Source organism: Delphinus delphis, chromosome 13 (assembly GCF_949987515.2).
Source record: "Delphinus delphis chromosome 13, mDelDel1.2, whole genome shotgun sequence".
In the NCBI taxonomy this organism is placed as follows: domain Eukaryota; kingdom Metazoa; phylum Chordata; class Mammalia; order Artiodactyla; family Delphinidae; genus Delphinus; species Delphinus delphis.
The window spans coordinates 7,963,577-7,990,560 of NC_082695.1; the positions used below are offsets into that span (position 1 = coordinate 7,963,577).

At 47.3% G+C, this 26,984-nt stretch overlaps 1 protein-coding gene across 4 annotated transcripts in view; it reads left to right on the plus strand.

Moving 5' to 3' along the window:
• The window catches only part of KDM2B (lysine demethylase 2B), a 120,747-nt gene that overhangs the window by 68,253 nt on the left and 25,510 nt on the right, over positions 1-26,984 (plus strand). For all 4 annotated transcript variants that reach the window (XM_060028001.1, XM_060028004.1, XM_060028003.1 and 1 more), the window contains one exon: positions 1,707-1,793. In XM_060028001.1, coding sequence (XP_059883984.1) covers positions 1,707-1,793 — 87 coding nt within the window. The remainder of the gene's footprint in view (positions 1-1,706; positions 1,794-26,984) is intronic.

Below are 26,984 nucleotides of genomic sequence, written 5' to 3' on the forward strand. Positions count from 1 at the left end.
TTCGGGGATTTGTGGCTTTATTTAAGTTATTTACTGGAGACTTACTGTAGGTTAGTCATTGTGGGAAGCTGGGGATATAGCAGTGAACCAAGACATTTTATAGATAGCATTTATAAATCATTGACATTGACTCTGGGACTTGGAGAAGGTTGTACATGCTGAGAATTGAACCCAGGCACCCCCAGAGGCCAAACTGTTGACCACGGTGTTGTTGGCCCCCTTCTGTGGGGAGAGAAAGGAGTTGTTCAGGTGGGTTTGAGGTAATAGGCACGTTTTAAAAATTTTTATTTATTCATTTAAAAAAATTATTTATTTTACTTTTTATTTTTACTTATTTATTTATTTTTTTGCTGCCGCACAGCTTGTGGGATCTTAATTCCCTGACCAGGGATCAAGCCCGTGCCACCTGCAGTGGAAGTGTGGAGTCTTAACCACTGGACCGCCAGGGAAGTCCCAACATTTTGAAAAATCGGGCAACCAAATGATGATCATAAAAGTAGGAAAATAAGTAGATAAGTTAGAAGTGAGTTAGAGTCTTTCTGGTGAAGATTTGGGAAAGTGAGTTAAAATCATCTTCACCTACATTTATCTTCTGAGCTCTTCTGCTCTTCCTGTTAAGTGCTACTGTGCAACTTACTCTGTTCTTAAATGTCTCTGCAGGAATGTTTTGTACAATCCAAAAATTAATGGTCGAGGTAGGCCAGTAACGAATAGGCCAGTAACATATCTGTGTCCATCCCTAAACACCTTTTTATGGCATGCTGTGGGTGCAGCCAAAAAACCCATGTGTGACATGGTCATGCGGCAGGTAGTCTGGTGCCAGAGAGCAGGGTTCAGGGGCTCTGTCCTCCTGGTCTGGGGCGGCATCAAAGTCCTTTGAGCATTTCTGAACCTTGGTTGCCTCACCAATAAGTTAGGGATGATTCAGTGGAGTGACATCTTACACCTTGATGAGATTCTAAAGTTAGCAGCACACAAGGCCAAAATCTGGTAGAGTCAGGATTACCCTGAAAAACCTTGAAACCACCCACAAAGGAGTGAACACAAAGTGCCTGTGTGGGAGACCCTCACACAGTCTGGCAGTATGTCCATCACAGCCCATTTTTCTGCCAGCACATGGCTAGCAGACTCCAAGCTTAGTCAGACCAGATTGAGTATCTACTTGTGTTTAGGGCCCTTGATACAAAAAACAATGACATGTCTTTACACACCAGGGTGAGGATACACATGGCTTGCCGACTGATGGAAAACCAGAGGCAGGGCTCATGGGTGAGACCTCGTGGTTGCTTTTGTTTCTCTGAGTACGTAGCTGAATTGTGTACATTAGAGGATCAGTTGGGTCACTGCCCAGCCCCCTCCGAGAGGACTTGGTAAGGATTAAATGAGGTTGGGTCCATGAGAGTCCCTGGAGCTCTGGACCAATGTTTGGTGTCAAAAGTATGATCACTGAGTGATACATTCATGCAAGTCATAGGGAGGTATGTGATTTGCTTTTAAAAATTTTTTTGGAGAAGGGAATGTTCTGTGTTTTGTGGATGCTGGAGAAGCCTGGCTGCTTGGTTTCTATTGAGTGTGTGGGTATTGGTGGAGTTGGGGGGACAGGCAGTGACTCTGCAGAGACTCTGCTGGGTAAGGTGCAGCCTCCAGCCCCCTTCAGAGACATCCCCTCTACCCTAGGCTAATATGGCTGCTTTGTTTTACCACAGAATGTCCTGAAGGAGCACGCGGATGACGACCCCAGTCTGGCCATCACTGGGGTTCCCGTAGTCACTTGGCCAAAGAAGACTCCAAAGGTAAGACACAGATCGCTCACAGCTGGGAGACCATAAATCCACTGCTTTTTCACATCTCCTGTAAGATGAATGTTGGCAGCCTTTCAGGGGAAATTCCTGGGAGAGGGCACCCCATTTAAGATGAATGGTGTTGATGAGTTGTTCATTGCAACTTTTTTTTTTTAAAACGGATCATTTTCCCTAGCTGTGGAAACTGCAGGCACTGCCCCCTGGTGGTCACTCAGAAAACTGGGGAAGTGATGCCTCACCTTTCTTCCTTTCCTCCCCTCCTTTATTCTATATTTCCTTCCCTTGACCTCTAGCTGCTTTTTGGGCTGTTTTCTCCTCTTCTGAAAGTAGTTTTTTTCTCTTTCTAAATGGGTTGATGCTGGGGAATTCCCTGGCGGTCCAGTGGTTAGGACTCTGCGCTTCCACTGCAGGGGGCACGGGTTCGATCCCTGGTAGGGGAACTAAGATCCCACATGCCTTGCAGTGTGGCCAAAAAAAGAAAACAGGGTTGATGCTCACCATGAAAAATTTGATCAAACAGGAAAGGACAAAGATGCTGGGAAGAATAGTAGTGACGTCACTGAGAACTTACCAGGGGCAGGTTGCCTTGCCTAGTGCTCTGCATCCCCTGTCTTATTTAGACTCCAGCAATCCTGTGGGATAGACACTTGTGATTTCTTTTACAGATGAGGAAACTGAAGCTTAAAAAGACGAAGTTACTTGTTAGGTTACTTGGCAGAGCCAAGGATGCAAAGGTCAGTCTAACAGCACAGACCAAACTTTCAACCAGTGCCCTACCTCGGCTGCACCACTTTCTTGAGCAAGTTATATAAGCTCCCAGAACCTTACTTTCCTCATTTATAAAAAGGGGTTATACCAGTACGTACTTCAAATGGTCATTGTGAGGACTAAACAAGATAAGGCATGCAGAGTCCGTAGGACAAGGGCTGATTCATGGTAAGTGCTCTAAGTGTCAGTTGTAACCTAAGCAGCCTTCCTGTTGATGGGTATTTTGCTAATTTCTGATTTTTTTACTATTATAAAAAACACTGAGAGGAACTTTCTAGATCTCTACTGTCCAAAAGGGTAGCCACTAGTCATATGTTGCTATTGAGCACTTGAAATAAGGCAAGCCCAAATTGAGAGGTGCTGTCAGTATAATATACACAATAGATTTCAAAGACTTAGTACAAAAAAGAACAGTGCACAATACCAGTTTAATTTATTTTTTATATTGATTGCCTGTTGAAATTAGGGTTGCCAGATTTGAAAAGGAAGCCCATTTAAATTTGAATTTCAGGGCTTCCCTGGTCTTGCAGTGGTTAAGAATCCGCCTGCCAATGCAGGGGACACGGTTTGAGCCCTGGTCCGGGAAGATCCCACATGCTGCAGAGCAACTAAACTCGTGCACCACAACTACTGAGCCTGCGCTCTAGAGCCCACGAGCCACAACTACTGAACCCACGTGCCACAACTACTGAAGTCCGTTTGCCTAGAGCCTGTGCTCCGCAACAAGAGAAGCCACGACAGTGAGAAGTCTGCGCACTGCAACGAAGAGTAGCCCCCACTCGCTGTAACTAGAGAAAGCCCCCGCGCGGCAACAAAGACCCAACACAGGCATAAAATAAATAAATAATAAATAAATTTATTAATTAATTTGAATTTCAGATAAACAGCAGATACCTTTTTTTACTATAAGTATATCCCATATAGTGCACGTGATATACTTATGCTAAAAAGAGTTTTTGTTCTTTATCTGAAATGTAATGGGGCATGCTGTATTTTTATTTGCTAAATCTGGCAACCCTAGTTGAAATGATCAACTTTTGGATATATTAAACAAAATGGATTATTAATATTCACTTCACCTGTTTCTTTTTACCTAGTAAAATGTGGCTTCAAAAAAATTTTCAAGTACATATGTGGCTCACATATTTCTATAGGACAGTGGTGTTCTGGGTTATTCATTTCACTTTTGTTTGATTATCTTCTTAGGGTATATTCTTTTTCTTGGCCACGCTGTGCGGCTTGTGGGATCTTAGTTCTCTGACAAGGGATTGAACCCGGGGCCACGGAGTGACAGCACCGAGTCCTAACCACTGGACCGCCAGGGAACTCCCATTAGGGTATATTCCTAAATGTGGGATTGTTAATGGGGAAAGTATTTGTGGGTATTGAATCTAATTCTCTTTGAAGCTTAGTGGGAACTGAGGTGGCCATAGGAATGAAAAGGAGTTGCCTGCACATCTGCCTTTAGCTCCCCAATCTGTGGATGTTGAGTGGGGTTCTAGAGTTGACTTTCCCCTACATGGGCCATAAATAAATGTCATTTATCAGACCACAAACCATGCTTGCAGACACAGCAACTTGAAATAGCCCAGCCAGGTCCCATGGCTGCTTTGAACCTGCAGAGGAAACGGTGGCTTTGCCTTGCTACCGCCTGCTTCCCTCCTAGCTGAGGAATTGCTCCACAGGACGGATTAGGGTTTATAGAGGGCATGGGCTTGGCTTTTTTTTTTTTAATTTAAATTTTATTTATTTTTTTATACAGCAGGTTCTTCTTAGTTATCCATTTTATACATATTAGTATATACATGTCAATCCCAGTGTCCCAGTTCATCCCCCTACCCTTCCCCCTGCCACTTTCCCCACTTGGTGTCCATACGTTTGTTCTCTACATCTGAGAGCATGGGCTTTTAAAGAAACACACTTGCCACTACTCACTGTAGTCTCAGAATTAATGGAGGGGTCCAAACCAGCCTCTGGGGGAAATCACTTCAGGACCACAAATGTGCCCTGTCTGGAGTCACTTAGCCCACTCCTCAGGGGCTTCTAGGCATTTTTTTTAAAAAAAGAAAGCTCTGCCCCTTCTCCTCCCAAGGCCTGGAAACAGGAAGCTGGCTTCTGGTGGGAGTAGCCCTTATTTAAGATTCCCTTGGAGGACTGGTTTATAAGCACTGGTCTGTACATAAGTTGGGCGTGGATGGTATCAACACTGGTGGGAGAAACTGGAGGCCTTAGGCTGGTTGGGAGAGAGTGGGGGAGGGAGAAGTAAGAGCCTTTGACGTTTAACAGTGCTTGTGGGGTGCCAGGCTTTTTTTTTAGACACCTTATAATGAAACAAATAGAACTCACATACCTTACAGTTTTCCCACTTAAAGTGTACAATGAAATGTTTTTAGTATGTTGAAAATATTGAGAGTTGTGCAACCGACACCACAGTCTAATTTTGGAACATTTTCATACCCCCTTAAAAGAAGCCCCATTAGCGGTCAGTTCCCACTCCCCCAAGCCGCGCCTCCCCCAGCTGCTGGAAACTTTGTCTCCATGGATTTGCCTATTCTGGACATTTCATATAAATAGAATTGTACAGTATGTGGCCTTTTGTGACTGACTTCTTTTACTTAGAAGAACGTTTTCAAGGTTCATCCAAGTTATATATCTTTCAGTATTTCATGCCTTTATAGGGTTGAATAATATTCCACTGTATGGATACACCACAGTCTGTTTAGTCATTCATCTGTCAATGGGCATTTGGGCTGTTTCTACCTTTTGCTATTGTGATTGATGATGCTATGAACATTCATGTACAGGTTTTTATGTGAACATATGTTTTCACTTCTCTTGGGTAGAAACCTAGGCATAGAATTGACTAGTCAGATGGTAGCTCTACATTGAAGTTTTTGAGGAACTGCCTGTTTCTCAAAGTGGCTGCAGCATTTTCTATTTCTCCCAGCAATTATAAGAGTTCCAGACTTCTCCACATCTTTGCCAACACCTATTATCTGTCTTTCTTTTTTTTTTCAAAAGCACATTCTCTGCATTCAAATACCTTATTCTTTTTTTTAAAATTACTAATTAATTTATTTTTGCTGTGTTGGGTCTTTGTTTCTGTGCGAGGGCTTTCTCCAGCTGTGGCAAGTGGGGGCTACTCTTCACTATTGCGGCCTCTCTCGCTGGGGAGCACAGGCTCCAGACGTGCAGGCTCAGTACTTGTGGCTCACAGGCCCAGCCGCTCCGGGGCATGCGGGATCCTCCTAGACCAGGGCTTGAACCTGTGTCTCCTGCATTAGCAGGCAGATTCTCAACCACTGCGCCACCAGGGAAGCCCTATCTGTCTTTTTGATTAGAGCCATGAAAGCACAATCATTTTCTTTTTAATTTAGTTAGTTTTCTATAAATTATTTGAAGTTTATTGTATGAGTTTGCAAGGGCCGCTGTGACAACGTATCTCAGACTGAGTGGCTTAAATGACAGAATATTAATTTTCTCACCGGTCTGGAGGCCAAAAGTCTGAGATCACGGTGTTAGTTGGCAGGATGTATTTCTTTCTTTCTTTCTTTCTTTCTTTCTTTCTTTCTTTCTTTCTTTCTTTCTTTCTTTCTCTCTCTCTCTCTCTCTCTCTCTCTCTCTCCCTCTCCCTCTCCCTCTCCCTCTCCCTCTCTCTCTCTCTCTCTCTCTCTCTCTCTCTTTCTTTCTTTCTCCCTCCCTCCCTCCCTTCCTTCCTTCCTTCCTTCCTTTCCTCCCTCCCTCCCTCCCTCCCTTCCTCCCTACCTCCCTTCCTTCTTTCTTTTTTTCTTTCATAGAGCTGAAGAGTCTTTTTTTAAAAAAATTATTTATTTATTTATTTATGGCTGTGTTGGGTCTTCGTTGCTGTGCGTGGGCTTTCTCTAGTTGTGGCGAGCGGAGGCTACTCTTCGTTGCGGTGTGCAGGCTTCTCATTGTGGTGGCTTCTCTTGTTGAGGAGCATGGGCTCTAGACACATGGGCTTCAGTAGTTGTGGCACGTGGGCTCAGTAGTTGTGGCACGTGGGCTCAGTAGTTGTGGCTTGTGGGCTCTAGAGCTCAGGCTCCGTAGTTGTGGCACATGGGCTTAGTTGCTCTGTGGCATGTGGTATCTTCCCGGACCAGAGCTCGAACCCATGTCCCCTGAATTGGCAGGCAGATTCTTAACCACTGCGCCACCAGGGAAGCCCGGCAGGATGTATTTCTTCTGAGGACTCTTTCCTTGGTTTGTAGATGGCTGTTGTCTCTGTGTCTTCACACGGTCTTCCCTTTGTGTGTGTCCTAATCTCCCCTTCTTATAAGGACACCAGTCATACTGAATTTGGGCTCACCCTAACGACCCCATTTTAACTTAGTTACCTCATTAAAGACCTGTCTCCAAATACAGTCACATTCTGAGGTGCTGGGGGTTCAGACTTCAACATATGGATTTTGGGAGGACACAATTTAAGCCCATAACATGTATTATAAATTATACGAAAAGGAATAAATAACATAATAATGAATACCATGACTCCCCCCTGCCCCGGCTCAGCTCTAGAAATAAATTATTGCCAGTATAACCAAAACCCCCCTGGGTATTCCTTCTAAATGTATGCAACAGTTTTTAGATTTTATTTAATTCTTACATCGAGGCTGGGAGGGGGTTAGGATTGTCTTCATGCTACAGCTGAAACTGGGGACTCAGAGAGGTAGGCTGGTAAGCCTGGGGCCACACAGCTTGTGAATCTAAGGTGTTCATCCCCAGATGTGTCCCTGCGCCTGAGGAACTCAATGAAACGTGGTGGAGGGCAGGGGGAGGGGAGGCTGGCTGCTATATTTATGCATTTCCTGGCTGGTGGGGTTAAAAAGTTAACAGGAAGGGAAGAAGTAAGTAAACGACTGACTGCCTGGGCCGCTCGGGGTCTCTTGATTCCCAGGTTTGCAGTCGGCTTCCTCTCAATTTGATGCAGGTTGGGTTGAAAGATCAAGGGTGCTCATTGAGGCTGTCAGGATGCAAAGTCGGGATCGGTACTGGGTCTGGCTCAGGTTACTTAAGCAATTAATGCTAAATGATGATTAGCAAGAAATGCTTTGATCTCCCACCTTGCCTCCCGGAGAAGAAAGTCCCTTTCTGGAACTGATTAGGTGCCGTTAGGTCATTTCTGATGTGGTGTCTTTCAAATCAAAGATGCTACTGAATCACCCTCTGTCACAGTTCCCCTGATTGGCCGTTTTCCCCAGTAGTGATGGATTTGTTTTGATCCGTCTGTACTCTGGCCCCTTCCTTTTATGACCAAGTGGTAGGATTTGGGGGCCTGTCTGTGACCTTAGAACCAAGCTGAGGGAACTGAACTTCTTTGAGGCCCGACTTCTGACCTCAGCCTTATTAGCAAGTTGACCTTCTGCCCACCAGCCAGACGCTTGTACTCAGCCAGCTTGTGGGTTGGTTCCCAGAGAAGGGAACCGAGGAAGGAGGTGAGATGAAGCTTTCCTGGAAAGCGAGCATGTTGATGCATTTGCTTCTTAATCTCTAGTGGCCAAACCAGGCTGCCTCTTGAATTTCAATTATTGGCAGTTTTTCCTGAGTGGAAGAGCGGAGAGGCTGGAGAGTATACCAGTAAGAACCCTGATGGGGACATGGGGACAGCCCTCTTCAGCAGTTAGTGGATCAGCTCCCTCACGGGGACGTCACAGGAACCACAGGAGGAAGTCACACACACACACCTGATGTCTGTGTCACCCTCAGTTCTGCTTTGTTTCTCTTCCCCTTCCTCCACACTTGGTCATTCAGATCTGGGAGGCCTGAGAAGTCTGGGGTCCCCTGGGAGTGACACGCAGCCTTTCCCTGAAGGACAGGCACATAAGTCTGTAAAAGAGGCCCCCATGTACTTCCTGTTCCCACTCTGCCCTGCTCCCAGCTCCTGTCTCCCCCGAGTAATTCAGCTGATGATGTACAGTTGAGGAGGGAGGATGACTGCCATTTATAGTTGCCTCCTCAAGGCCAGATAATTTTCTAGAAAGGCAGTGTGGCCTAGCGAGGACCAGTCCTCAGGATGGTGGCATCTGCTTCACCTGGGGAATGTTTCTGGTTTTTTTTTTTTTTTTTTGCGGTATGCGGGCCTCTCACTGTTGTGGCATCTCCCGTTGCAGAGCACAGCCTCCGGACGCTCAGGCTCAGTGGCCATGGCTCACGGGCCCAGCCGCTCCGCGGCATGTGGGATCTTCCCGGACCAGGGCACGAACCCGTGTCCCCTGCATCGGCAGGCGGACTCTCAACCACTGCGCCACCAGGGAAGCCCCTGTTTTTTTTTTTTAATACAGTTTCCTGGGCCCTACTGAGACACTCTGATTCAGTAGGGGTGGGTGGGACCTGGGAATCTGCACTTTCTAAATGCTTCACAGGTAATTCTCATGCACAACTAGGGTGAACTCTGGGGTCAGATGCACCTGGAGATTGACTCTTGGCTCGGCCACTTACTAGTTGTGTGGTCGTGGGCAAGTCTGAGGCTTAGTTTATTCATCTGTAAAAAGGGCCGATAGTGCCTTTCTTACAAGTTCGCTGTGAGAGGCTCTGTAAAATACCTCTATAGTAGCCTATCAGTCAGTGATAGCAATTATACTTTTTCATAATTATGGTTTATAAGTAACACTAATCCTGAATCTGCTCACCCAGAAGGCAGAAATAGAAGACACTGAAGGAGGAGATGGATCAGAAGGAGGTGATTGGTTTAGAGTCATTTCCTATCCCTAAATTATTATTGGCTGGGACAAACACTGAATCTCAAGTAAGGGCCTCCTGAATGGCTTGATTTCACGGAAGTAGTCACAGCTGGCGTTTCCTGCGATGGGGCTGGTTTAAGAAAGTGTTTCTCCTTTAGGTCCTCCACACTCTATCCGAGGGAGAAGTCCTAGGCCTGTGAGCGGGAGGGTAACTGTTGTCTTAGAATGTGCTGAAAGAGGCCTCGTGAGAGGCTGGTGGGAGAACGGGAACAGGAGATGCTCAACAGGTTGGGGGAGGCCGACAGCAGGGACCACAGGGCCAGGATAGCAGAGAGTGGACAGCGGGGAGGGTGTAGTGAGGGAAGCAGACAACAGTCTGGGACCCTGTCTGGAATCCCCAGGGCTTCCTGAAGTGACAGCTAAGTCATTTGTGGAGTTTGGAAGCCGGCAGTTTCCCAGGAGTGTAGGCAGCAGAAATCCCTGATCAAAGAATACCCACAAAAGATGGTCTGCTCAATTCTGGGTAATGTTCTCTCCAACATCAGCAACAGAAAAATCCCATTGAAAGAAGATTGTTGGCGGTCAAGGGATGCCACGGTTTCTTACAAGCTGAGACCCAGGTCTGACCAGTTATTTGAGCTTGGATTCCAAAATCCTTAGTGTCTGAACCATATGACAAGGATCCCATCAGGGCCCCCCTTTTTTCAGTGGTGTGAACTGAAGCCAGAAAGTGGAAGTTTGTAGAGTCACCACACATGAGATCCAGGCAGGAGAGAACAGTAACCCTCCCTGATGGCTTTTTTTTAAATAAATTCATTTATTTATTTTTGGCTGCATTGGGTCTTTGTTGCTGTGCGCAGGATTTCTCTAGTTGTGGTGAGCAGGGGCTACTCTTTGTTGTGGTGCGAGGGCTTCTCATTGCGGTGGCTTCTCTTGTTGCGGAACATGGACTCTAAGTGCGTGGGCTTCAGTAGTTGTGGCACATGGGCTCAGTAGTTGTGGCACGCGGGCTCAGTAGTTGTGGCACATGGGCTTAGTTGCTCCGTGGCATGTGGGATCTTCCCGGACCAGGGCTCGAACCCGTGTCCCCTGTGTTGGCAGGCAGATTCTTAACCACTGCACCACCAGGGAAGTCCTCTGATGGCTTTTTGTAGATAGAGTCTTAACCGTCTTCTCCCTGTGTCTTTGCATTGTCTTCCTTCTGTATGTGCCTGTGTCCAAATTTCCTCTTTTTATAAGGACACCAGTCATATTGGATTAGGGCCCTAATGATGTCATTTTGACTTGATCATCTCTGTAAAGACCCTATGTGTAGGGGCTTCCTTAGTGGTGCAGTGGTTAGAAATCCACCTGCCAATGCAGGAGACACGGGTTCGAGCCCTGGTCCAGGAAGATCCCACATGCTGTGGAGCAACTAAGCCCGTGCGCCACAACTACTGAGCCTGAGCGCCACAACTACTGAACCCTAGGTGCCTGGAGCCCATGCTCCGCAACCAGAGAAGCCATTGCAGTGTGAAACCCATGCAATGCACCGAAGAGTAGCTCCCGCTCGCCGCAACTAGAGAAAGCCTGCGCGCAGCAACGAAGACCCAATGCAAAAAAAAAAAAAAAGACCCTGTGTCTAAATATGGTCACGTTCCGAGGTGTTGGGGGGGGTAGGACTTCATGTGAATTTTGGGGCAGACACAATTCAGCCTATAAACTTGTCACACCTTCAGTGACTCTCCATCTTCTTTATTTTTTAAAAAAATTATTTATTTTTATTTTTGGCTGGGTTGGGTCTTCATTGCTGTGCACGGGCTTTCTCTAGTTGCAGCGAGCGGGGGCTGCTCTTCGTTGTGGTGCGTGGGCATCTCTTTGCGGTGGCTTCTCTTGTTGCGGAGCACGGGCTCTAGATGCGCGGGCTTCAGTAGTTGCAGCACGTGGGCTCAGTAGTTGTGGTGCACGGGCTTAGTTGCTCTGCAACATGTGGGATCTTCCTGGACCAGGGCACAAACGCTTGTACACTGCATTGTCAGGCGGATTCTTAACTGCTGCGCCACCAGGGAAGTCCCTCCATCTTCTCTAAAGTCATCTCCCAAATACTTACCCTGGCCTTGAGGTCCCATGACCCCAGTTGTTGCTCTGCCTTAGAATCTCGTGCTGGCTTCTCTTCTCTACATTGCAGGGGAACTGAATTACTCCATATTTTCCATCTTCTTGACAGTCTTGGCCTTAGCTTATACTGTTCTCCTTCTGGGAATGCCCATCTTATTTTGCCACATACGAATTCTCTCCGTCTCGAGGCCCAACCTAGTTCCTTCTTTGCCAGGAAGCCTCCTGAGCTGGATCTCTTCTAGCTGTGCCTCCAGATCCTCTCCAGCCTCCTCAAGCCTTCTGTGCGGGCTGCATCAAAGAGGTTCCTTGCATCTCTTGCTTTTGGTTGGGCTCAGCCTAGGGAGGGAGGTACTAGCAGGAGATGGGAAGACAGGAGGAGAGAGAGGCTGGGGTATTTATTCCCCCAGCTTTCTCCCTATGGGATCATTGCAGGTTGGCTGTCTCCTTCATTGGGGACCACGGCTCCTATTTCTTGTCCTTCTCCAGCTTTTCTCTCTGAATTTCTGGTAACAGAGGGAGGTAATGGCTCATCACTGTCCTCAGGCTTGGGATGCATCACCATGCCTTGCTGGCTTCCGTTAACCCCACTTGTACTCTGCAAATTGAGCCTCTGTTAAACTCCCCTCCATGACCTGGTGTGAGGGTGCCAGGATGCCACCCATTTCCTGTCAAGATCCTGACTGGTAGATAGACTTACCCCATTTCTCCCTCTGCTGGACATCCACATTCTACTCTGCATTTTGTTGCATATCTGTGTTAAGCTTCCGTTATCTTCTTGAGACGGCAGCTCATCTTATTAATTTTTTCTTTATCCATTTTTGTATCCTGTCATGCAAGATTGCTCCCAGAAAATGTTTATTGAATGAATGAACTTGATAGCAAAGTTTCCCCAGAGCTTCTAAAAGATGAAGTTGTATTCATCAGTTCATTCTGTTTGTCCTCTTTCACCTGCTCTGCAAATGCCTCTGAGTCATCTCGTTGGTGAGAATAAGTTTCTCTCCTTACTTTAATTTGTGTGTCCCAGTCCCAGCCAACTGTTAAAAGAACGGTAAATAGAAGAGAACTAAGAAGGGCTCTTGGTAGTCCCTGGACCCTTTTGTCCCTCACACTTAGGCATCTCCCTTTATCCTCCTGACTTGAAAAGATCTTATCTCTCACGTGGAATTTTTCAGCCATCATCTGTATCATTTTAGAACCACTTTATTGGAACTTTAAGACAGCGTTCAGCTGAAATAACCTGTAATTAAAGTCTGCAGCCCAGGATTTCTTTCTTAGTCTGATAACCTGCTCGGCTGTCTGTGTTAATAATGCCAAAGACAAATTTTTGGAAAGCAGTTGAGATATTGAGGGCTCCTGCCTTTGGTGCAGTAATTAGAAAGCCAAGCAGGCACTGTAAGTGATTGCTTGCCATTATCATGGTTATATTTCTGGAACAATGGTCTATCCTTCAAAATTTTCTTTTTGTCAAATGCCATTGTATATTTCCTATTTTAAAGGAGAATACTTGATCATTGACATTGGGAATAAGTTGTCATGTTCTCCCCGCCACACTCACTACCCTGCCTCTCTAATTTGGCTTTGTTAGGACAGTGGATATGTGTGCAACCAAATGATGTTGTGAGATAATCTGCTGCTTCCCATATTTGGGTGATCTAGAGAAAAAAGGGGCACAATTATGTGAACACAGGTGAAACATTTGCATTATTTAAGTTTGATTCTTGTTTGCAAAGGTGGGAAGGGGAAGTATATTTATTGGGACAAGGGGAACTTTATACACAAAGAAAGTAGGTGGGAAGTGAAAGCAATAGTAAAACCTGCTCTAAACCACTGAACTTCACCAATGAATGTAAAGGACTAAACAGCAAAGCACTTTGCAGGAGTGAAGAGATAGTCTCACTTATAAGATTGATTTTGTTGTTGTTGTTATTTAGATTCATTTCTCTCCTAGTTAATGTTTATGGTACAAGATGGCAGGAGGGGCTGGGTTGGGGACTGCCCTGAGGAAGCTTGTTGATTTGAATGTTCCCAATTGATTGATTCTTCTGCGGGAGGGTGTTGTTTCTTTGATTTCTTTATTATTTGTTATTTATTTATTTATTTAAATGGCAGTATAGTTGATTTACAGTGTTGTGTTAGTTTCTGTTGTGCAGCAAAGGGATTCAGTTTTATATATATAAATATTATATAATTTTCAGATTCTTTCCCATTATAGGTTATTATAAGATATTGAATATAGTTCTCTGTGCTATACAGTAGGACCTTGTTTTTTGTTTATATATAGTAGTTTGTATCTGCTTATCCCAAACTCCTCTCCTAATTTATCTCTCCACCCTCCTTTCCCCTTTGGTAAACATAAGTTTGTTATCTATGTCTGTGAGTCTGTTTCTGTTTTGTAAATAAGTTCATTTGTATCATTTTTTAGATTCCACATATAAGTGATATCATGTGATATTTGTCTTTCTGTTTGACTTACTTCACTTAGTATGGTAATCTTTAGGTCCATTCCCCCCCTCCCACCACCACCCCGTACGCGGGCCTCTCACTGTTGTGGCCTCTCCCACTGCGGAGCACAGGCTCCGGACACGCAGGCTCAGTGGCCATGGCTCACGGGCCCAGCCGCTCCGCGGCACGTGGGATCTTCCCGGAACCCGTGTCCCCTGCATCGGCAGGCGGACTCTCAACCACTGCGCCACCAGGGAAGCCTAGGTCCATCTTTTTATTTTATCTTTTATCACATCTTTTTAAATTGTGGGGAAAGATATATAACATAAAATTGACTATTTTAACCATTCAGTGGCATTGAGTACATTCACATTGTTGTACAACCATCACCACCATCAGTCTCCAGAACTTTTTCATCATCTGAAACTGGAACTCTTAATCCCTTAAACACTAACTCCCCATTCCCCCTTTTTCCAGCCCCTGGTAACTTCTATTCTACTGTTTGTCTCTGTGAATTTGACTCTTCTAGGTACCTCATATAAGTGGGATCATACAGTATTTGTCTTTTTGTGACTGGCTCATTTCACTTAATATAATGTCCTCAAGGTTCATCCATATTGTAGCTTGCGCCAGAATCTCCTTCCTTTTTACTTTTTTTTTTTTAAAGAAGATGTTGGGGGTAGGAGTTTATTAATTAATTAATTAATTTTTGCTGTGTTGGGTCTTCGTTTCTGTGCGAGGGCGTTCTCTAGTTGTGGCAAGCAGGGGCCACTCTTCATCACCGTGCGCGGGCCTCTCACTATCGCGGCCTCTCTTGTTGCGGAGCACAGGCTCCAGACGCGCAGGCTCAGTAGCTGTGGCTCACGGGCCCAGTTGCTCCACGGCATGTGGGATCCTCCCAGACCAGGGCTCGAACCCGTGTCCCCTGCATTAGGAGGCAGATTCTCCACCACTGCGTCACCAGGAAAACCTCTCCTTCCTTTTTAAAGCTGAATGGTATTCCATTGTATGTATACACCACATTTTATTTAACCATTCATCTGTCATTGGACACTTCGGTTGCTTCCACCTTTGGCTATTATAAATAATGCTGCTGTGAACATGGGTGTATAAAACTCTTTTCAAGTCCTCATTTTCAATTCTTTTGGGTACATACCCAGAAATGAAATTGCTGGAATCATAGAATAATTATATGTTTAATTATTTGAGGAGCTGCCATACTGTTTTCCACAGCGGCTGTATCAATTTATATTCCCATCAATAATACACAAGGGTTCCAGTTTCTCCACATGCTTGCTATTGTTATTTTCTGTTTTTTGTTTGTTTGTTTGTTTTCTGATCATAGCCATCCTAATGGGTACGTTATTTCTTTTTAACTAACTTAATTTTTTATGCTGAAGTATTCTTTAGAGAATTACAGACGTCATGACAATTCCACCCCTAAATGCTTAGGTTTGCATCTCAGAAAAAGAAGAATATTTTTCTCCATACCTGAAATAACATTATTACACCTAGCAAAACTGACAATTCCTCCTAATGCTGGGTCATATAAATTATCTTTTACAGCTACTTTGTCCCAACCAGGATCCAATCCAGGTTCTTCATTCTCTCTTTTAATCTTGACCTTTTCAGGATATTGATTGGTAGGGAAGATGGAACCATGTCCTGAAGAATATCTCACTTTATGCATTTGTCTGATTGCTTTCTTGTGGTGTCATTTAGCTTTTTCGCTGTCTCTTGTAATTTCTGTAAATTGGAAACTAGGTCTAAAGGCTTGGTTAGATTGAAGTTAAATATCATGGATTAAGGTGATGGTGGTCTGATTATTCCCCCATTATTCAGTTATGTTCATCCCTCTTTTCCTCCAGAGCATAATCTGGAAGGGAATACGTGGCGCCCGTGCTTCCCTCTACCATTCAGTTTCAATACCAGTTATCATTCTTTCCTGTATGAATAATTTTATCAGGAGATGAAAATGAAGCTTTGGGACTTCCCTGGCGGTCCATTGGTTAAGACTCCCCACTTCTATTGCAGGGTGCGCGGGTTCAATCCCTGGTGGGGGAACTAAGATCCCACAGACAAAAAAAAAAAAAAAAGAAGAAGAAGAAGAAGAAAATGAAGCTTTGAAGTTTTTTCTGTAGAGCTTTCCCTCATCAATTGGAGCTACCCTTAAATACAGTTCCTCCTGATAAGGCAGCACACAGGCTTAATTCTTTCCCTTTAAATACCAATTTTCAAACTAAGGAGTTGGTATAATGGCTGCTTAAAATGGTGACAGATGAGTTTTGTCAGACTTTTTCTATTTTGAGTGTCATGGTAAACTCGTGAATTTTCATAGACCCAGGGGGCTTTTAGAGGCAAATTGGCCTGCTGGAGATGAGCCATTTTTAAAGGAAAGCAAGAATGTAAATGAAGAGAGTTCCTTGGGAACAGCCAAAGTGTGTATGAGTGTGTGTGTGTCTGTTCCCCCCATCCCTACTGCTGACCATACCAACCTGTGTGTATTTGCATTTGTCAGGTGTCCCTAAGTGAAAGGCTTTCAAGTGCAGTCAGAGCCCATCAGATCCCCACAGTGACTGTTAGCAGCTCATTTAAGAGGTGATTCAACTATCACTTTGGTTTGGTTAATTTCAACCTGCTCCAGGACTTAGGGGCTACATTTCCTAACCAGGTTACCTTTTAGGAATAGGAACTAAGATCACTCTTAAAGGATGACTGATGAAAAGAAAAAAAAAAGTATATATATGTGTATATATACACACACACATACACACTTTTTAAAAATTGAAGTAAAATTCACCTAGCATAAAACTAACCATTTTGAAGTATGAATTCAGTGATATTTAGTATATTCAGAATGTTGTGCAAGCATCACCTCTTTCTAAATTCCAAGATATTTTTATCACTCCCAAAAGAAACCCCATTCCCATTAGGGGTCACTCCCCATTCCCCCTCCCCCCACCCAGCCCCTGGCAACCACTAATCAGCTTTCTGTCCCTATGGATTTGTCTATTCTGGATATTTTATATAAAGGTAATTATACAGTATATGGCCTTTTGTGTCTGGCTTGTTCCACTTAGCATCATGTTTTCAAGATTCATCACATTGTAGCTTGTGTCAGCACTCCATTCCTTTTTATGGCTGAATAATATTCCATTTTATGGATAGAAACCATATTTTGTTTACCTATTCATCAATGCACAGAATTTGATTTGTTTCCACCATTTGATCATTGTGAACAGAGCTGCTAACTTTAATCCTCTTTCGCCTCTTTACTGTATGCTTTATCATCCCATTTTGAGTAAGCTTTGGATTTGGTCTTTTGGGTGCTCTGGTAAGGAAGGAAACCAAGGGGGAGAGTTGGTCTTGTTAAGAGAAATATTTTTAAATTACAAAAGTCCTGGTTGTAGACCCGAATTATACTGGCATTTTATGTATTTTTAGCCCCTATTTTCTGGGGGTGGGGGGTGGGATTGTAAAGTGCATCCATTAATCTTGTCTGAATTGTCTGAGGGCTCAGCCTTAGCCTGGATTTTTGTAGGGAAATGAATGGAGAAGGGAAGTAACTTTCTAAGGTCAGTGATTGAGTTGGAAATGGGATGGATGGCGGGAAGCATTTCTCAGATCTATGCCAGTCACCTGTTAAATTAGCTAATTAAAAAAAATCCTGCGCACAGTCACAAATCTTCCAGGGAACGTAAATATTCATTGGTTGATCTTGGTAATTTAAGGAGACAGTATTAGGAGAGGAACCCTATTTAATGGAAAGCTTGGTCTCTTTAAAGGACCCATGTGACAGATATATGTGGGTTTTAAATGCTTGTGGAATGATTCTTCAGGGGGAAAATAAAAAGCAATTAAATAACATTAGTAATTTCCTTAAGAGAAATCACTGTAGCCCTTGGTCTGTCATACGGTCACTCTTTGAACCATAGTTTTATGCAGGCAACCCTGGAATTAGTTCTAAATTGCTGTGTGACACGATGCAAAAATTTCTCTTATTTATGTTTTATTAGAAAAATAACTCTGCAAAAGACCTTGTCCTTGTGCTGTTAATGGGGAAAAACCTATTGAAGAACAGACAAATGGTAAAATAGCTGAAGCATGCATTCTCTATTGCTTGTTAAACATACATTATTATGTGTATTAGGAAGCAACCCTTTGTATCATTTCTGTTCCTTCCTTAGGGACACGTTTACAAATGGTGTCCCTTGGTTCAGGAGCGTGCCAGCCAGTTACTGGTCTGGACACAGAGAATTCATTCTCTTTCCCTGACCCGATCCTCTGGAAAATAATGTTCCCAAGCTTTAGCCATGCCCTTTGTGACATGGGCACAAGGAAAAGGGCCACGTGCCAGGGAAACCCTCCCCTATGGATCCCAGATTTCCAGGGGGCACTTATCCAGTCTGTCCCTTTGCATCTGTTCCTGGATGTGGGGATGGAGAGGACTGGAGGGGATGGCTGCCCTCTTCCTTTTACCTTAGGTCACTACCTGTCCCTGCACTGGGACAGCCTGCAGTGCCCTTTGGTGGCTAAGTCTGGGCAAAATCTCTGGGCAGACTGGGATCACTCCCGGTGTCATGATCTGATAGGCAGACCAGAACATTAGATGACACTCAGAGAGAAAGCAGGGAAATGGGTGATGGCTGTGACCGAGGCTGACTTGGCTTCCATCTGTTTTTGTTTTATTTCCTCACCACTTGATGAGACTTCTGGATCCTCCTGGTTCAGGACGAGCACCAGTGCCCTGGTGGCATCAGCTTTGGGGAACTTTTTCTAAGAATGTAAGCCTTGGCTAAGTGGAGCTGGGAGACCATTCAGTTCTTAGGGTCACTTGAAAAGGAGGTCAGAAGGGAGAAAGCACGAGCCTAAGGCACAATATAAATGCTAAATTTTAAGGTAGCAGTTCTACTGTGCAAATGCTGGCATAATGTATTTTATATACAGTCCAGCACACTATTAATACGAAACAAACGTTGGATAGTTGTGTGTACCAGTTAGCTAAAGGAAGCTTGATCGAGGAAGTAGAGATGTTAAGAGGCCCTTTGCAAGTGTCAGAAAAGGAATTTCTTTAAAGATGTTAGAATGGTGACTGCTGGCAGGAGCCTTGTTAGAGTCTGGAGAGGACCCACCTCCTTCCCCATCAGCCCCCACAGATCCATCAGACAGCAGACTGGTTACCAAAACCATGCCTACCCGTCCTGAAATATCTGAACTAAGAACATAGAATTTGCAAAATTTAGTAAGGGACAGTTAATTTTCTGTGTAAGTCTGAGTATTTCACTTGGATGATTACACTGGTTTCACTTGGCATCCTCCTCCAGTCTCTGGCACGAGGCATTGGTGCGATGTGATTAACAGCCCAGGCTGCAGACTCCAGCTGCTTATGGGTTCAGATCCAGGTCCTTTCACTTCCTAGCAGCGATGTGCCTCAGTTTCCTCATATGTAAAATGGGTGAACAATGGAACACTCCTCACGGGGTTGTGTAAAAGAATAAATGAGATGTATCTACACCACACTTCACATGGGGTCTAGCCCTTCAATCATGCTTAGTAAACATTAGCTGCTGTTATTGTCCGGACCCCTGGAGGGGGTCTCTGGATGGTGTTATGTAAGGAACCCTGGGCTTCAGAGCTACCTCCTAATTTTCTTTGAGCCTCAGTTTCCTGACCTGTAAAGTGAGAGGGTCTGGTGAGGCCCCTTCTAGCTCAGAAATGATGTGACGGAAGGAAGTTTTGTGTTAGCTGCAGCTTCTGTTTATCAACGCTTTCCCTTTCTCTTCTTTGAACTATCATAAATAAGAACTTTTTAATTCCTTAAATACAGAAGTGAGCCTTTGAGAATTCTCAGAAGAAATCAGCCCAAAGACAAGTCTAAATATTCTTGCACTCCTGATACGGAATGAGAAAGACCTTTGAGAAAAAGTCCTGTTTCCATACCTCTCTTGAGGTATTATGATATTTGTGTATCTCCGTACCCTTGCAGTTTTGACCAATTACAGTGAAGCGAAAGCATGATTAGCATTTTTTTCAGCCTCTCTTTCTTTAAGGGACTTCCTTCTGGGTGGAGTGGCCCCTAAGAGGTCACGGGATACATCAGATACAGACTTCAGTCCAGACAAGGTAGTTTTATAAAGGCTGAGACTTTGGGGGGTGGACTGAGATGGAGGGGGGTGTATTCTTTTCAAAACCACAAGTTTTTGTTAACCTTGAGTGAATTGTGAAAAATGTAAGAAGGGAGAAAGGAAACTCAGAACAGGTAAAGAGCAGGTCTGCTGGGATTTTTTCCCCGTAGTGGGTGTATACATTTCAGAGGGACTTTAGATCCACTCAGTAAAACTGACATCCCTATTTATTCACTCCTGTAGACTCGCTGCTAGAAGCCTTCTGAGTTTTATGTCCACTACACATTCTGCCTTCCTTGAAAGCCCAGGCCATGACCTGCCTGTGGGTCCCTTCTGTTCTCAGAGTGGATTTCATGGCCAGTGGCCTGGGCATGACTAACAGTTGGACGACACTGCACAATTGGTCACCAGATTTCACAGCTAATGAGCTTTTTCTTGGGAAAGCCTCTGATCCTTTGGTTGGGCAAACCTTCCCATTTTACAGATGAAGAAACTGGTGCATGTATGCATGTTTAGTGTCACCTTGGACGTTCCTAGTTAGATGATGAGTATGCCAGCTACCTAGCTAAGTCGCTCTGCTCCTTAGCTTGAGTTTACCTGTGGTTTTGATGCTTATAACAGCATTGATCACTCTACCTAATGGTCACTGAGCTCCTCCTTCAGAGTAAGGGCTGCTGGCATAAGTGCCCCCTAGACTTTTTTTTTTTCCAGTTAAGAGTTTTCTGCAAGGGTGGGCTGCTTTAGGAGTAAGCATTAGGAATGTTTCCAGTTTAAGAATTTAGAAACCCACACCTTCTGGGCCAGCTTCAGGCACTTGCCAGTCTTCTGGTAGACTGGGTTCTGGCCTGCCCTCACCCCTTCCGACATCGACCCCTGGGCACCTCAGGAAGCGGGGGTTCCTGTCCAAGAGAGTGGGGCGCCCACCTCAGGGAAGAGTGCATTCATGGTGTTCTGTCTGGCAGCCTCCAAGGCAGGCAGCTCGATTGGAACTCCTGTCTGTACCACCCCACGTTTTACGCTGATTCCCTCGCGACCTGAAAAGGCAAACCTGAGGGTAGAAGAGGGCAACGTTAGGGGACCAGCCCAACACAACTGCCGGCGTCCTGGGGAACTGGCTCCCCAGACTGTACCCGGGCCAGCGGGCCTGCAGGGGCTACGGGACTCCCGGGTTCGCAGGCATACCAGGTCCTGGTCCCAGAGCTTGTGCAAACCCGAGAGCCCGTGTGCCCGCAGCTGGGGGGCACAGGGACCCGTGCCTGGTGTCTCGTGCAGGGCCACTCCCCATGACCGTGCACCCCGGGGCTCCTGCGAGACGCCCCGCAGGACCACACAAAAGACCCCACCCCAGGTCGGGCGTGCATTTCCTGTTAGAGCAGCGGCGGCGTGCAGCCACCCATGTGCACCCCGCGGCGCGCGGGCCGGGCGGGGCGCGGGGCACGCCCCCACGCAGCCCCAGTCCCAGAGCTCCGGCCGCGAGGGGCCGCCCTCGGCGGTCCCGCCCCCGTGTCACCGCAGGCCGGGCTCCCTTTGTGTGCGGCCCGAGCGCCGCGGCCGCGCCATTGGCCCGCCGGTCCGGGGGGCCAGCCCCTTCCTGGATCGCCTCATGCATATGCATGAGCCCCCCGGCCCTCCCCCCGCCGGCCCCTCTCCGCCCCCTCCCGCGCGGGCGTGTGAGGCGCGCGGCGCGGCTCCCTCCTCGCGGCAGCGGGAGCCCGAGCCCGAGCCCGAGCCCGAGCCCGAGCCAGGGCGAGCCGAGCCTGCTCCGGGCGGGTGGTGGCGGCGGCGGCGGCGGCGGCGGCGGCGGCGGCGCCGCTCCAGCCATGTCAGCGCGCGCGAGCCTGGGCCCACCATGAGCCATGGCCATGTCCGTAAGCGCCGAGGACGACGACTATGAATCGGAGCCGGACCAGGTCGGTGGCCCGGGGTGGGGCTGAGGGAGGGACCCGCCGCCCGCCTGCCCGACCTCCCGGACCGAGTGACTGACGCGCCCGGGCGGCCGCGACGCCTCCGCCGCTGCCACGATGAGGAGAAAGTTTTGCAGCCGCCGCCGGCGGGGCTGCCAGGGCCGGGCCCGAGCGGGGCTTGGAGGAGCGCGGCAGGCCGGCGGTCGCCCGAGCGCCGCGGGCCCCGCAGCCGGCCGGGGCAGGGGGCGTGTGCGAGCGTCTGTGCGCGAGGGTGACCGGCCGTGCCGCGGGGACAATGTGGGCCTCGCCGTCGGGCGGGCCCTGCGGGGCGCGGGCCACGGCCGGCGGGCAAGTTGCGGGCGCCGGCGCCGGCGGCCGGGCGCGCCTCGCCCTCCCCTCGCGCCCTCGCCTGCGGCCCACGCGCGTGCCGGCCGCCTTGGGCGCACCCGGACCTGCGGGCGCCGGCGCCTCCTTCCTTTCTGTTTCCGAAGTTGCACCGGGACCCTCGGCCTCTGGGCTGGAGGACGCCCGCGGCCCGGAGGGTGGGCGGCCCGGGGCCGGTGGGCCCGACGGCCCGAGCTTTTGTCTGGGCGCCGCGCGCCCGCCGCCCACCGTGGGCAGACGGAGACAGGAAGGGGTGCGAGGCTCGGGCCGGCGCGGGGAATCCGGAACCCAGCGAGTCCACGGCGGCAGCGGCGAGAGGAAGCCGTGACCCCAGATGGCAGTATTTGGCCTCGGTTGGATCTAGAAGGGAAAGCAACCTCTCTTGGGACCAGGGGGGGAGAAATCTGTATAAAACAAAGCCTTGGGTGTGTTTACAACGTGAATTTACTCCGGGAAGATTCGTGTTTAGGAAGCAGGGGAAGAAAGTTGATTTACGAAGTAGAATCTGCACGATATTTGAAACAGGGTACGGGCTAGGTAGACTTGTCTGAGGAATAAAGCATTAGACGGGTTGAGTTATCGTGTGGACATGACTAGATGAATAAGATGCTTACTTATAAGCTCGGGTGCATTTCCTCAGTGGAATGAAGATGTTTTGGAATGTTGAGGCCGAGATGTGGAACGTTTTTTCCTTCCGTCAGGCGTCGTTGAGGAAGTACTATATATGCTGCATTTAAATCGTAACACACATATTATTAAGTGGTTTTATATGACAGAGACAAAGTTAAAGTGTATTTTCTCAGTTTTGTTGGACGTTTTTCAGGCTTATGTATATTACGAGGTGATCCTGAATCTCACTTGTCTTATGGATCGGGGGAACCCAGAGACAGCCCAAACGGTTTTGGCTTGGAACTTTCATCAAGTCAGTAGGACAGCATGCGAACGGTTCTCAGTTTTTGCTGCTTAGTTCATACCTCAACTCTTGGTCTGAAAATTTTCAGTTCAGTTTGGATCTGCCTAATCCCTGCCAACAGTGTACGCTTTCTGCAACTGGTCATTCGTAAGACCCTTGTTTCAGTGTTGACTGCACTTTGGTGTTTCATGGGTGAGGTTCCTGTTACCTGTTTTGTTTTGTTTTGTTTTGCGGTACGCGGGCCTCTCACTGCCGTGGCCTCTCCCGTTGAGGAGCACAGGCTCCGGACGCGCAGGCCCAGCGGCCATGGCTCACGGGCCCAGCCGCTCCGCGGCACGTGGGATCCTCCCGGACCAGGGCACGAACCCGTGTCCCCTGCATCGGCAGGCGGACTCTCAACCCCTGCGCCACCAGGGAAGCCCTTGTTTTGGTTTTTTAATTCGACCACACCCTGTGGCCTATGATAGATATCTTCTTTGACACTACATCAGATAGGACTCCTTATGTCTCCTTTTCACTTACTGCCACTCCTGAGAGAGACTTCCATCACGTGAGGACCCGTACTTCCTGTAGCTGGATTTGTTCCCTCTTCCTCTCATCAGTCAGCTCGATCGCGGCACTTCTGGAGTTGTTAGCAACTTAAGTTCTTCTGGTTGCCTTGTTCACTTTATTTATTTATTTTATTTATATTTTTCGCTGCGTTGGGTCTTCATTGCTGCGCACTGACTTTCTCTAGTTGCGGTGAGCGGGGGCTCCTCTTCGTTGAGATGTGTGGGCTTCTCATTGTGGTGGCATCTTTTGTTGCAGAGCACGGGCTCTAGGCGCATGGGCTTTCAGTAGTTGTGGCTCACGGGCTCTACAGTGCAGGCTCCGTAGCTGTGGCTCACGGGCTTAGTTGCTCCGTGGCATGTGGGATCTTCCCGGACCAGGGCTCGAACTCGTGTCCCCTGCATTGGCAGCTGGATTCTTAACCACTGCGCCACCAGGGAAGCCCGCCTGTTCACTTTAAGATGATGCTACCACTCAGGTACATTGAGGGAGATGACCTCTAAGCCAGGCCACTGGGCAGCAGGTTTTCCCCATAGTCGCAATAGAGAAGTTGGCTGTCAGCCATGGACCCTGCATTTGCCGACCCTCCGGGCGACGGCTCACTGCCGCTTGTCTCCCGTAACCTTTCCTCAACTTTTATTAGCCCCACAATTTCTTGGGCCTGAGAAGAGTGGCTTCCTCTAAGGACCTCTAAGGCATCTGTGTCTTTGAAATTGGAGCCAGGGTCTCTGGAGTCTGTAGCTCGCAGGCTGTAGACCCCACTCTTCTCTAAAGAAGTCTCCTTCGGGCTTCCCTGGTGGTGCAGTGGTTAGGAATCCGCCTGCCAATGCAGGGGACACGGGTTCGAGCCCTGGTCTGGGAAGATTGCACATGCTGCAGAGCAACTAAGCCGCTGTGCCGTAACTACTGAGCCTGCGCTCTAGAGCCCACGAGCCACAACTACTGAGTCCACATGCCACAACTACTGAGCCTGCACGCCTGGAGCCCGTGTTCCGCAACAAGAGAAGCCACCACAATAAGAAACCCGCACACCGCAATGAAGAGTAGCCCCCGCTCGGTGCAACTAGCGAAAGCCTGTGCACAACAACGAAGACCCAACGCAGCCAAAAATAAAAATAAATAAATAAATAAAAATTAAAAAAAAAAAGAAGTCGTCTCCTTCAAGGAGGGGTGGAAGTCTTGTAGTGTAGGCATGCAGGTATGCTCAGCCACCTACTGTGTGAAAGGTCCCAGCGGAGACCCTGTTGGGACATATCTGTTGCCCAGTCTGTCCCTGCAGCTGAGCCTAGCCCCTCACCCTTCATCAGAATTTTGCCTGCTCTGTCTTAAAAGTCTGTGTCCTTCCCTCGTCCCCACTCGAGGCTGGTGTTCAGTCCTGGGCGGTATCAGGCTCCCTTATGCCTGTCCTGCTAGGCTGGCCTGTCTGCCCCATGCCTTCCCACAGCAGCTTGGGTTTCCACTGCTCCAGATGTTGGGCCCGGGGCAGGAGAGACCCTTGGCTGGGCCTTCTCCCATGGACTTCCTTTGCTTCTCCAGTGCAGAACATGCTGGAAAATTCTTCAGCTCTGCTTTTTAGTTTGAGGAGATGCCACTCAAAGAAGGACTCTTAGTAAGGAGAATTCCATCTTGTGTTTTTTTAACCCCTGAAATGAAAATAGAATTATTCCTTTTTTTTTTTATTTTTTACTAAAAATGATTACTGCCTGTTTGTTAAAAAAAATAATTAGAGGGAATTCCCTGGCAGTCCAGTGGTTATGACTCCGCACTTCCATTGCAGGGGATATGGGTTCTATCCCTGATCAGGGAACTAAGATCCTGCATGCCGTGTGGTGTGGCCAAAATAAAAAAGAAAATTAGGAAATTATGCTGAAGAAGATCTCAGAAATTTATATGGCTATAATCACTGTGTTACTCGTTATAATTGCTTAAAGAGTGAAATTTTCATATGGGTCCCTGAAGCTTCCCAAAATTACATACGAAAGTTTTGTGACTTTGTGCGCAGGGGCATTTTTCTAGGGAAAAGGTCCTTAGCTTTCCTCAGATTCTCCAGAGGTCTGCCCATCCCCTGGGTTTCTGGTAGCTCCTGTGTTTTCATTCTCTTGCTCCTTACTCTGAGGATGTAAACAAACCAAAGCCCTCCCTGGAGTCTGCAGGTGTGTGTGAAGGGCCCTGCAGCGCAGCTAAAATCCAGCTTTTCCTGGGATATCCATTATACTTGAAGATTTGGGAACAGACATGATGTTGAAACAAATTTGTTGTACAGTTGAAGGCAACGTTAGCACGACAAGGAATTCCACGCTGTTTGGGGCTCTGGCTACCCTTCATGGGGCTAAGCGTCAGTGTGCTCCTGTTAGCAGCAGTTTGGTGAGGAACAAAGAACTGTCTGAATTGTAAAAACAGACAGCCACGTTTACTGTTCTTCTGACTCCTCTTGACAGTTGAAACTCTAGCCCGCTGCCTTCTTGAAACTCTTCCCTGGCTCCAGTGATGCCACAGGCTCCTGCTGCTTTTCCTGCCTTTCTGGCCATTCCTTAGCAGGTTGCTCTTTTTCACCCGGCCCTTGGATGTTTTCAGTCTTGAAGGTACTGCCCAGGACCCTCTTTTCACTCTGCCCGTTCTCCCTGAACAACCTCGCGGACTTAAGTATTAAGTAGTTCAGCACTACGCGATGCTGATCCCCAGCTGTGTATCTCAGCGCTGGTCCCTCCTGGCTGCTGCTGGCCACCTTCCTTGGACGTCCCGTGGGTCCTTCAGATTCCATGTGTGCATGGTGGTTTCTAGTTCTCTCTCCTGAGCCCCTTGTTCTTCTGTCGCTCAAGCCCGAAACCTCAAAGTCTTCCAGGACTCTTCCTGCTTGCATGCTCCCTGTGCAGTCAGTCTCCTGGGTCTTCTAAACCGGCTCTGCTTCTAAAACATCCCTGAATCATCCCCTCGTCCTCATTCCTTCTATGGCTTCTACTCAAGCTTTCATAACTCTCATCCCGGACTGCTGTAGCATCCTCAGCTCATCTCCCTGTCTTTCATCTTGCCCACCACCAAAAAAATTCACTCCCCCCAGTGTTGCCAAAATACGATCATGTTGCTCCTGCATGTAAGTCCTTTAACTGCTCTTACAGGGGCCACTATTTCTGTAATGTGACGTACGGGGCCTGCAGGTTTAGGCTCCTGCCACTTCAGGGCAGTTTTCCAGCAGTCATATCAAGCTATTCCTTGAATGTGTTATCTGGTTTCACATCTCTATCTTACTCTTCCTTCTGCCTAGAATATTCACTCCCTAACCCCACCCCTACTCCTGGCCTGCA